This window comes from Gobio gobio, assembly GCF_949357685.1.
Source record: "Gobio gobio genome assembly, chromosome: 7".
In the NCBI taxonomy this organism is placed as follows: Eukaryota; Metazoa; Chordata; class Actinopteri; order Cypriniformes; family Gobionidae; genus Gobio; species Gobio gobio.
This window is the reverse complement of record NC_137103.1, coordinates 54,076,910-54,089,894: the sequence shown is the minus strand read 5'-3', so window position 1 is coordinate 54,089,894 and position 12,985 is coordinate 54,076,910. Positions and strand designations below refer to the sequence as shown.

General features: G+C 34.5%; 1 protein-coding gene across 3 annotated transcripts in view; it reads left to right on the top strand.

The window, feature by feature from the left end:
- The window catches only part of xrcc5 (X-ray repair complementing defective repair in Chinese hamster cells 5), a 47,242-nt gene extending 38,855 nt beyond the window's left edge, over nt 1-8,387 (top strand). For 2 of the 3 annotated variants that reach the window (XM_079821501.1, XM_079821502.1), the window contains exons 20-21: nt 4,608-4,682; nt 4,827-5,144. In XM_079821501.1, coding sequence (XP_079677627.1) covers nt 4,608-4,682; nt 4,827-4,841 — 90 coding nt within the window. In that variant the 3' untranslated portion in view covers nt 4,842-5,144. Of the gene's footprint in view, nt 1-4,607; nt 4,683-4,826; nt 5,145-8,322 lie in introns of those variants that run through there. The other variant, XR_013816863.1, reaches the window with a different exon arrangement.
- The last annotated feature ends 4,598 nt before the right edge of the window (nt 8,388-12,985 follow it).

Below are 12,985 nucleotides of genomic sequence, written 5' to 3'. Positions count from 1 at the left end.
AGTGAACAGCCAATCACACGTTGTAGATCAGTGAAACTGAGAGTCATTTCTCTCTTCTGCAGAATATTACATGATTGAAAAATATTAAGAATTTAAACAAATAGACAGGAAGAGCTGTCTATGAAAGAGGATAACTTAAAGCTACACTGTGTAACTTTTTTAGTCTATTCTTAGCTAAAAACACTTAGTTCTTTCAAAAATATATGTGCTCATTAATGTATATTTACTTCTTTCAAGTAATAAAGTATTCTCGTAAGTTTATAATATGCCATTGAAAATACATACGGGTGAGGGGTTCGAATGCGGGTCGCCATGTTGCCCCTCCATCTTGAAAGTACATTAGCCAAAGAGGGACATACCCGTAAATTCAAGCTTCGCTTTTCGCGTTTTAACCGGTTTTAATACTCGATGGCACTGTACAAAATTCTCTGCCTCGCGCATGTGCGCGTCAACTTGTTCAGACTTGTCTGGTGCATGTGCAGAGAGTTTTCATCTCAGCAGCGTCCAGTAACAGTTATACGGAGTTTTCCTGGCTTGTTTATTCCTCAAAAGTCTGTTTTTCCTTGTGTGGTATTTCTGTGCGTTAATAACTCCGTAAGTAATAATAGTTATTGTCATTGTAGATGTGTTTCAGAGTGTGTCATCGCGTAATTCAGTTGATGTCACCTCAGAAGTATTTTTGTGTCAACATACAATAGCGTAATGCTCACCTATTTGAATAATCATTCAGTTATTTTGTTATCAACAATGTTTATTCGTTTATAGAAAATATTTGCTTGTAATGTATGTTGATGGAAATATGTATCAGGTCTGATCGGCATATTAACAATTGTTATACAGAGCGCACTGCAGTGCTGCTAACGTTAAAGTGCCGCACACACTTTAGTAACCCGACACCGCTTGTTAGCAGCGGCAGCTCCGCTCCTTTTAATGCAGCTGCATTTAGCGCCTATATATGGTACAATAAGCTCTGGTTTACGGTTACATTATACAAATGTAACTTATAAGTATAGTTATACAGTTCTTAACTGTGTATGTATATTTACCATCCTTATTTGTTCTCTCACAGAAACCACATTTATGTACATATCCACGCAAACCTGTTTATGCCTTGCAATAGAGTGCCGAAGTAATGACGTCACTTTGTAGGCCAACCCGGAAGTTAGCGGCACATGGGTTCCCTCGATCAAAAAGCCATTCATTTTCCCCATAGACTTTTGGAAAATCGCAAAAAATAAGATCTGTGTTCAACAAAGAGTAATGACCCTTACACGTTTTGTCTACCAAGATAATCTTTACAAGTTAATCCAAAATGTATACATTTTGAAGCCCAAATAAAGCCGTCAGATATAAAATGCTAACGGTAGGCTATAAACAGACTACAGCACACCATGGTCGCGGATCAACGTCATCATCAAGCTTCCTCAAACTTTATTTAAAAGCACGCTCGCTCATTATGATCTGCGCTGTGTATGAACACATCCACTTTTTCATGAGAAATATTGCCCATTCGTTTTTTCCAAAAATGTTAGAAACTAATTTTGTTCATGCGTGCCTCTCTGAGATTTATCTTTTGTTAATGTTTTTTCAGACAATATGATTATCACTGTGATAACATTAAATGACATGAAACAACCCAGTCTCTTTTTGTTAAATGCAAGTTTATGTATGATCAATAATACAAAACGTATAATAAGCTACACATGAAATAAAGCAAACAATTCAGTCAAACATTCAAAGTCAGTGCTAGTCGGCTAACTTACAACGGTAACGTACAGTTATAGCCTAAAAATAAACAAGTAATGAAACTTATCTTTGCACTCAGCCTAAACGATTTGCCAGGGAACAAATTATAGATCCATGAGAGCAAATATGGGCCGTTAAATCTCCACAAGACTAATTATAGCTGGAGACGCCACAGAGACATCAGAGCCAGCGGCAGACGGCAGAAGGACTAGCCGAGGAAAGTCAACTCTCGCCGGCTAAACAAGCGCTGACCGCCGCTGACTCACTGGAGCTCACAACTCCGATAACACCAGATAAAATGTTTAAATAGGCACTCTTCTTATAAATAAACCACAGATTTGAGCTTTAAACAACTACATTATCGACTGAAAAAGTCTTAAAACTAAGTTGTCACACATTAACAGTAGATTTTAACACAAAAAGACGTGTAAACACAGCCCATGTCAGTCATTTCTCAACGAGACAAACATGTGAAGAGAGTAAACTCCAAATGTTCAAGCATCCAACTTTGCGCGAATAGCGCGATTTATTCACGCCACATAAGTTCTTCATTCTTAGGCTAAAACGCGGGCTAGTGAGAGATTGCCTGTTTGTCACGATGACGTCTAAAGTCCCCGCCAAAGGATGTAGTCCCTTTTAGCAACTTGTTAGCAACCATCGTTTTTAAGACACAATAAAGTCTTAAAAAATCACAAGCAGGTTATAACTAGTGTGTTTTATGTCATAGATTAAAACGTGAAAATATATAGAGGCTTTGTTAACCACAGACCTTATTTCAGGCGATTTAGCAAAAACCCATTCAAAAAACCCATAGACTTTAGGGCGAGGGAACCCATAGGGCTAAAATGCTAACTCACTTCCGCGTTTTGGCCTACAAAGTGACGTCATTACTTCGGCACTCTATTGGATGACTGAATAAACATTACTAGCATCAAAGTTCACTCTGGATTAGCTGCAGTTCTTTCTAGCCGAATAATTAGGCCAGTTGAGTTCCAACAGTCCCACTGGGCACAGAATATCCCACAGGCACCGTGTCGAATGTGGACGAGGTCGAACTGGAAGCCATGTTGAATTGAGAGGAACAGAAACTAAAGTTCACTGGATGGTCATATACCTTTTCACCACTAGATGGGGGAAAATATCACACAGTGTAGCTTTAAAGAAAAATCTTATAAGTCAATGCAAGTAAAAGTTATGAAGTTAGTTTAGTTGAAATATAGAGAGAATTGAACATTTAAGATCACATGTAGTCATTTTTATAGCTTTATTTATTGATTTTAAAGCTTATTTGTATGACCTTTATATAGGCTATTAATATTAATTTTAACTAAGTGCCTATTAATGATTGATTAACTAAAAAATATAATGGTGTAATTACATAAATGATATCTAAATCATTCAAAAGTATTATTATTATAAAAAAGCATTATTAAAAGCCAGACGCTTTAGTCTTTAAAAAACACCTTTAATTTGGAGGAGAAAGGGGGAGTGACTTTATTGCATCAGAGGTGTGTCACTTTGCTCACAGCTGATTGGTCCAATTTCAGTTTGAGATCTATTATCCAGAACCTGGAGCAGGTTAGCTGTGGAGCGTAAGTTACTATGGAGATGAACACGGCTAAAAGCCAAACCACTTTAATGGTACCTAAAACCCAGGATTGACACAAACTAAGCTTAAAGGGTTAGTTCACCCAAAAATGAAAATTCTGTCATTAATTTCTTACCCTCATGTCGTTCGACACCCGTCAGACCTCCGTTCATCTTCAGACACAAATGAAGATATTTTAGTTGAAATCTGATGGCTCTGAAAGGCCTCCATTGGCTCAATGCACTTTACACTCTCAAGACCCTTAAAAGACACTAAAGACGTCGTTACAAAGTCCATCTCACTACAGTGGTTCTACAATAACTTTATGAATCGGCGAGAATAGTTTTTGTGCGCAAAAAAAACCCTAAATAACGACTTGCATAGTGATGACGATTTCAAAACACGGCCTCATGAAGCTTCAAAGCGTTATGAATCAGTGAGTCGAATCATGATTCGGATCGCGTGTCAAACTGCTGAAATTTGGCGATTCAAACCGCTGATTCGACTCACTGATTCATAACGTTTCGAAGCTTCATGAGGCCGTGTTTTGAAATCGTCATCACTATATAAGTCGTTATTTAGGGTTTTTTTTGCGCACAAAAACTATTCTCGTCACTCCATAAAGTTATTGTAGAACCACTGTAGTGAGATGGACTTTGTAACGACGTCTTTAGTGCCTTTTAAGGGTCTTGAGAGTGTAAAGTGCATTGAGCCAATGGAGGCCTTTCAGAGCCATCAGATTACAACTATCATTGAAAAAATAAAAATCTTAATTTGTGTTCCGAATATGAACGGAGGTCTTACGGGTGTCGAACGACATGAGGGTAAGTAATTAATGACAGAATTATCATTTTTGGGTGAACTATCCCTTTAAACATATCTGGCTAGCCAGCTAAACCGGCTTCATGGTATAAGCCCCTGGTTGGGTTAGTTAGTAGTGTGTTGAAACTGGCGGTTATGGTAAGGGGCGGGACATTTCCCAAACACGCTTGAAGCACTTCACAACACACTGATCCAGCCGACCAATCAGAGCACAGTGTGCTTTTCAGAAGGAGGGGCTTCATAGAGACAGGAACTAAACAGCGTTACTGACAGACTGGGAAGAGAGGAGCTGCAACAATGGAGAATATGAGGAATAATCAACATTCAAGCATGAAAACCTGCTCTAGTAGAAAATGTTAGAAGGGCATAGTAGGTCCTCTTTAATATGCAGAGGTTGTTGGTAAAGTCTGTGTGTTATTGTGGTCAGTTAACTCTGTATTTGCTGGTTTAGTTCCTGGCGTTCGAGCAGAAGGAGGAAGTTCAGGCGGCTCCAGCGCAGGATGACACTGGAGATGTCGATGATCTGGTGAGTGTTTCATGGTGGTTCGCTTGTTTTGATGATTATTATATTTGTGAGTGCGATTATCATCTGTTATACTTTATGAGAGATTTCAGGCATTTACTTTTTAATGACATGCTAAGTTGTTGACCTAATGTTTTTTTAATGCAGCTGGACATGATGTAAAACGGACGTCTCCAACACCGACGTCCATCAACCTTCTCCAACTCTCCATTAGGTGCCAGTTCTTGTGAAACACAAATGCCTAAAAAAAGTGCTTTAATTAATCGTGTTCTTTTATACTAAATGCTTTTGTGCATCATAAAGGCTAAAGCTTTGCATTTTGGAGCGATTATGTTGCTAGAGTTTGATTACTTGAATGTCTCACATACTGCACAGCCTATACTTGTTGGATTTTCTAAAGAAAAAAATAAATGTTCATGTACTTTTTATACAGCAGCCAGTGTTGCTTCAAATAAAAGATCAGACAAAATAAATCTGATTCCCTTCTGTCCTGAACAAAATACAACAACACATAAAATATAGCTGCCAGGTTCCACATGCGACTCAGACCCACGAGCTTGTTGCTTATAACGGTGCGCCACCGAGGACACACATTTGTTAGCTTACAGAAGAAATGTTTCAAAACAAGAATGAGCACACAAATACATCAGCATGTTAACTGGTTAGCATGCTAAGCTAACTTAGACACTATCCTAGCTTATTGTCCCATTATAAAGAATGGACAAAATTTAGCAAGCTAACCAATTAGCATGCTAAGCTATTTAGCATAGGACAACAAATGCAGTGATGGTTCTAGATATTTCTCTGGAATGGTAGTGAATATATAAAAAATCCGCTCAGTCATTTCAGTGTGGCTCAGTCCAAAGATTATCTGATCAGATTTTAGACAAAATGTGTAGTTTTTAATTTGCTTCAGTATGGCAGACATACAAATGAGATATCGTCGAAATAAACCAATCAATGTTATGACACAGAGAAAACTAATTTTGGACAAGTTATTAGCATTTTTGCAAAACAAAAATTATATCTCTGGAACACTAGGTGGCGCTGTGTTCAAACGTCTCAGGTACCTTCAGGACATGCTGTCAATGAACCCCACCAAATTTCGTGATGATATGTCAAGTTGTTTAAAAAATATTGCAATTTATGATCATTTTCAAAATGGCGGACAGGTGTTTTGTCCAATCCTGGCAAAATGACACTAGGAATCCATCGATACCAAGCTTTTGATTTTTTTGCCAAACTGTTCAACCGTTATGAGTAAAAATAGCCATTTTTCAGATCTAATGAACTGTAGGTGGCTCTGTTCCCAAATTTGGCACGGACCCTCAGATCATGGTTCTGATGAAGCGTACCAATTTCGTTTCGATTGCTCAAAGTTTGGCCGAGATCAAGCCTGTAGTGCTCCAGTCAGAAATTGAAGCTTTCGGGCCTCGATCGCCCCCCAGTGGCCGGTCCCAGTATAGCTCCTAAACCCCGCCTCTCCATGTATTTGAATGGGCGCGAGACACACTAAACAATTTAATTACACTTCAAATAATTGTTTCCTAAAGATGGTTTCTGTCATTTTAGGCAGTTTTTATTACAATAATTTCATTTCAAGTGTTCGTTTTTTAAATAAGTTTAGTTTTAGTGAGTTATTTGATGCTATAAAAACGGGGGTGTGACGTCATGATTGACAGCTGAGATTGACGGCTTCTCTGAGTGAACTTGTCACTGAGGCACTAACAGACTTTTTTCTGGATTTTGGGGAGGAGATTGGAGCTTTAGCTTTAATTTCTACACTTCCATAACTGTTTATTTCACACCAACATAATTCTTAGTTCTGCATCTGCGAGAGTGTGGGCGGGCTTTTGATAATCGCGCCTCTACTTCCTGTTCTCTACTGCGCAACTCCGGTCCCGAGATGTCAGCACCGTGAGCGGGCCTATGAAAGCTTCAACTTTGGTCAGCGGAAGTCAATGAAGTCGCATCGTCCATATTTTTTTACGGTCTATGGCCGAGATACAGCCTCTGAACCTTTTCTGGGTCAACTTCCTTAAATTTGTGACATAACTTTTGAACAAAGATGAATAAAAAAAATCTGTTCAGTAATTTCTGTGCTGCTCAGTCCAAATATTATCTGATCTGATTTTGGACAAAATTTGTAGGAGTAGCAGCGAAAAAACATTGTCATTTTCTTCAATATGACGGACATACAAATGGAATTTGGAACAACCAAGGAATTTAATGACCCAGAGAAAACACATTTTGGACAATGTTTACAAAAGTTATTAGCGTTTTTGCAAAAACCGTATATCTCTGCATCACTAGGTGGCGCTGTGTTCAAATGTCTCAGGTACCTTCAGGACATGCTGTCGATGAACCCCACCAAATTTCGTGATGATATGTCAAATTGTTTAACATTATATTGCAATTTATGACAATTTTCAAAATGGCGGACAGGTGGTTCGTCCAATCCTGGCAAAATGACACTAGAAATCCATCGATACCAAGCTTTTGATTTTTTTGCCAAACTGTTCAACCGTTATGAGTAAAAATAGCCATTTTTCAGATCTCATGATCTGTAGGCGGCGATGTCCCCAAATTTGGCCGAGATACAGCCTCTGAACCAATTTCGGGTCAACCTCCTTAAATTTGTGACATCATAACTCTTGAACAAAGATGAATAAAAAAAAATCTGTTCATTAATTTCTGTGCGGCTCAGTCCAAATATTATCTGATCAGATTTTGGAAAATTTTAGAATTTTCAAAATGGCGGACAGGTGGTTCATCCAATCCTAGGAAAATGACGTTTGCGTTTGATTTTTCTTTTTTGACAAACTGTTCAAACGTTATGAGCAAAAATAGCTCATATCTGTTCAGATCTCATGACCTGTAGGTGGCGCTGTCCCCAAATTTGGCATGGGCCCTCAGATCATGGTTCCGATGAAGCGTACCAATTTTCATTATGATTGCTCAAAGTGGCAGAGATACAGCCTCTGAACCAATTTTGGGTCAACCTCCTTAAATTCGCAACATTATAACTTTTGAACAAAGATTAATAAAATAAAATAAATCTGTTCAGTCATTTCTGTGCTGCTCCATCCAAAGGACCAAAATTGGACACATTTTGAAGGATGAGGAGTGAAAACGTAAATACTGTACTTTTCAAAATGGCCGCCGCTACTCTAAGGGTTCTAAAGCGATAAACATTTGAAAAGTGCATATTTGAACTGGTGCTGGCGCTATAGAGTTGGTCCTAGAGACCCCAAATTTGGTCAAATTGCTGTTTATTACCATCACTACAAGTGTGCCAATTATCATAATTTTCCCAGGTAATAGAGCTGCCACAGACTCCCATTGGGGAAAAATAACAATAGGGGCTATGCACCTTTCTGCATCTCCACAATTCTCCCTATTGGAGCAGCAGATCATGATGTGGATTATATATGCCTACATTTAGCTGTATTATTTGTAGGGCATTTATTATGTCACGCCAACGTCTTTTCTAACCAGTTCATTGAAAGAACCGATTCATGGAAATGAGTCAGACTTTCCAACTTTAATCAGCTGGGAGGGATCTGTTCATAATCCCCAGTCATAAAACCTCATTTTTTATGCCAGATTGTGAGGCTTTGATAAAGTGTAGCGTCTCTTTCAGGGCGGATGATCTCAGTTTGCTCGTCTCCGCACCAACAGTTTGCTGAGAGCACACAAGCATCTCAATCCTCCCCCAGATCTCAGAAAACGCACACGCTGCAGTTTCACTGGAGGCTCCGTCTTATAAACCGGCTAAATCCAACCGTGCTATGATGAAGATACCAGAGGTGTGTGGAAATAAACCAGCCAGAGAGATGGCACGGATCAGCAGTGTTGAGGTGAACACCAGGACACATTTCACCAAGAAATCAGAAGAAAAAAGGAGAACACTTTAGTTTATGGTCCAATTCTCACTATTAAAGCGATAGTTCACACAAAAATCATCATTTACTCTCCCTCAAGTTGTTCCAAACCTGTATGCATTTCTTTCTTCTACTAAACATGAAGATATTTGGAAGAATGTTTGTAACCAAGCAGATCTCGGCAGCCATTGACTACCATATTGGGGGGAAAAATACCATGGTAGTCAATGGCTGCCGAGATCTGCTTAGTTACAAACATTCTTCTATTATCATGCATATTGTCTGTTTATTAGTACTTATAACGCACATATTAATGCATGACCAACATCTACATCCCTTAATCCTACCCAACACCTAAACTTAACAACTTACTAATCGTTAATAAGCAGTAATTAGAAGTTTATTGAGACAAAAGTCGTAGTTAATAGTGAGAATTGGACCCTAATCTGTACTACTAATCATTTTTCCCCAGAGCATTTAAGATTTTTTTTCCCATTACTTTCATGTCCAGGGTAATTTCCATTATTCCCAATAATGATACAGTAATAATTTATATAATTATAATACATTATAATTAAACAAATATAATTTTTGTATATTACTATATTTCATCTTATCATATAAAATGTTTAAAATCTAAGAATTATGTATATTTAGTATATAATTGCATATTTTAGTTATATATATGTATGTATGTATATATATATATAATTTTATAGCTCTAATTTAATAATTTAAAAAATATTTTTATTTTGTATATACATGTTTATTTCTTAATAATTTTTTTCAGTAAAAAACATTTAAATACATTGTTTTTATGCTTGTTTTTTCTCAATGACTATAAATGTTTTTTTTAATTATACAATTTAGTATATGATTACATATTTTAGTTTTATATATAATTATATAGTGTATATATATATATATATATATATATATATATATATATATATATATATATATATATATATATATACACACACACACACACACACATATATATATATATATATATATATATATATATATATATATACACACACATATATATATATATATATATATATACACACACATATATATATATATATATATATATATATATATATATATATATATATATATATATATATATATATATATATACACACATATATATATATATATATACACACATATATATATACACACACACACATATATATATATATATATATATGTGTGTGTGTGTGTATATATATGTGTGTATATATATATATATATATATATATATATATGCTCTACAATTAATAATTAGCTCTAAAAATTAATAATTTTTAATTTATTTTGTGTATATATATATACATTTCTTTTTTCAGTAAAAAAATATTAAAATATATTGTTTTTATGCTTGTATTTTTTTTCTCAGTTACTCTAAGTCAACAGTTTTACTGTATATTTTGTATATAATATTGTATATAATAGTTACACAATACATTTTTTGTATTTTAAATGTTCATAGTGGAGGTAAATTAATTTAAATGTTTAGGTTCTTCAACTTTTAGTTCAAGTTTGTCATTTTTGTCTTTGTGATAATGACCAACTGTAACTGTACATTATGCCACTTATGACATTTGAGTATAACTTATTTTTTTAACGAGAGAGAGAGTGAAGGGAAATCAGTCTGTCATTGTATAAAAATATTTGCCATTGAAAAACAAAACAAACATACTGCTAATCATTTTTCCCCAGAGCATTAACATTTTTTATTTAATTTTTAATGCAAAAGTTTTTTTCATTACTTTCATGTCCATGGTAATTTCCATTATTCCCAATAGTGATTCAAATGACTGTAATTACATTAATGCATTTGGCATTCACTTTTATGCAGCTTTCAAAAGCAATTCATCACAGAGCCAACAATATTCATAATACAGTAATTCTTAGATTATTTTGTATTATGTTAATGAATTTGTGAGGGAATTCATTGTCATGAATGCAAAAAAATCTAATGGTCCTAAAAAAACACTTTCTGTAAGTAAAATAATATAATTTATTTAGATTTTGCGGTGAAAGTGACCTTTATTTGTTCTTGACATGTTTTTGTGCAGGTTCAGTCTGCTCCATAGATTAAATGAATAATTTAATGTGCCCATCTCACATGCACTCTAAGGATTCGGTCATTATTTGCAGTAATTGCTTTAATTGAGTCGTTTGCAGTAATCAGCGATTCACCTTTTTAAAATGATTCTGCCGTCACTAATTGGCTGATAGGAGAAAGTGTGATGGGCTGTTGGACAAAAGGTCACCTTGTGAAACATCCTCTGCTCTGATCACGGTGTAATGCTTTGATTTGATTCGCTCACATTGGAAATGGAAAGTGAAAAGTCACATCTTGCAGCAGAAACGATGAGCTGCATCCACAGGTGTGTTCATGAGAGCTGTCTATCATATCTTCCTGTATCATGTCTGTTTGTGTTTTCATTCCCAAGTCTTCCCCTCTTTCTTTGATGGCTCATGGAGCAGAACCCACAGCAGCGGATCACACTCCTTTCTAATCGAGTGCCACATCTAATCACATCAGATCATCAGGTACCGCTTGAACTCTGCTACGCTTATATGGGCCATAATGCTCAAAACTATATATAAAAACAAATATGATATAAAACATGAAAACACTCCATTTGAAAGCTTGAGGCGTATGTATGTTTCCAGGTCAGACGAAAAAGAATCGTAAAGTATGTACATATATCATATTGATATTAATCAGAATAAACAATTTTGCCAAGTAATATAGTTAATTAGTCTAACTTCAGGCTGTTTACGTCAACAAGAGCAACTTAATATTGAGTATTTTATGTTATTATCTATTTTACAACTGAATCAGAACGTGGCTCGTCCATCAGAATTTAGTCTGAACTTTACATCTTATAATATTTTATATCATTTTAATGTGTTAGTAATAAAGAGAGAGTTTAAAAATAAACATGTAATATTTACTGAAAAATTTAATAAACTTAAAATGTTAAAAAGATTTATAAATATAATAAATTATAATAAAACATATAATATTTGAATATTATATTTTTTCTTATTATTTATAAACTGTTATTTAAACGTTTTATTATAAAAATGTGTGTGTGTGTGTGTGTGTGTGTGTGTGTGTGTGTGTATATATATATATATATATATATGTAAATGTATATAGTATATAATTACATATTTTAGTTTTTGTTATATATATATATATATATATATATATTACATATTTAAATTTATATATATATCTATGTATATAATGTAGCTCTACACATAAAATATATATATATATATATATATATATATCATTTTGTATATGTATATTTCTTAATTCTTTATTTCTGTAAAAACATTAAAATATATTTTATACTTATATTTTTTTCTCAATGACTATTTAAATGTTGTATTATAAAAATGTTTAAAATAAGAATTATATATATTTAGTATATAATTACATATTTTATATTACACATTTTATTTTATATTATATATATATATAATAAGATATGTAATAATTATATACTAAATGTATATAATTCTTATAGTTTAAACATTTTATGTAAAATGTAAACATTTTATTTTAAAAATATTTTATTCATTTTGTATATATATGTATATTTATTAATATTTTTTTTCAGTAAAAAACATTAAAATATATAGTTTGTATGCTTATATTTTCGAAATGACTATGTCATAAAGTTGACTTTATATAATATTGTATATAATAGTTTTAACATTTTTGTATTTTAAATATTCAGAGTGGAGGTAAATTTAATTATTTTTTTAGGCTCATCTTCTTTTAAATTCAAGTGTTTTGCAATTTTGGTCCTCCAATGCAAAATTCTTACATCTCGTTTGCTTTATGATTATGACCAGCTATAACTGTACCTTATGCCACTTTAATGATTTTATGAGAAGAGAGAGAGGGAAGTGAAATCTGTCTGTCATTATTATAAACATATTTGCCATTGTCCAATCAAATTCAAGTATTCCAGGGAAGATTTATGAGCTCTATATCCTTCCCTCAATCCTGCCAATCCCACTCATCTCTTCAGAAGAGTCCGTGTGAATTGTACTCTCGTATCTGACTGTAATAGTTTCTGTGTATTATGGGTGTCAGGGCTCAGAGCGTGCGATTAAAACCGTGGCAGGGGATCACATTCATTTCTGACGCAGCATTTTGATGTTTCCAGATTGAAAAACTGCAGCAACCTGTAATGACTGTCATTTCAAACTTCAAACAGGAGCCGGGAAGCCATCCGACAACCCTTTTTCCCTTTCCACCTCTAGTAGTGAGAGGGAAGATAAAAGGAAACGGGCAGATGAGGGGAATGAATTTCATGCTTTTCTGATCACAGTGTGTGTCAGAGCTCAGCACTCCACTTCTGTTCCCGAGGTACAATC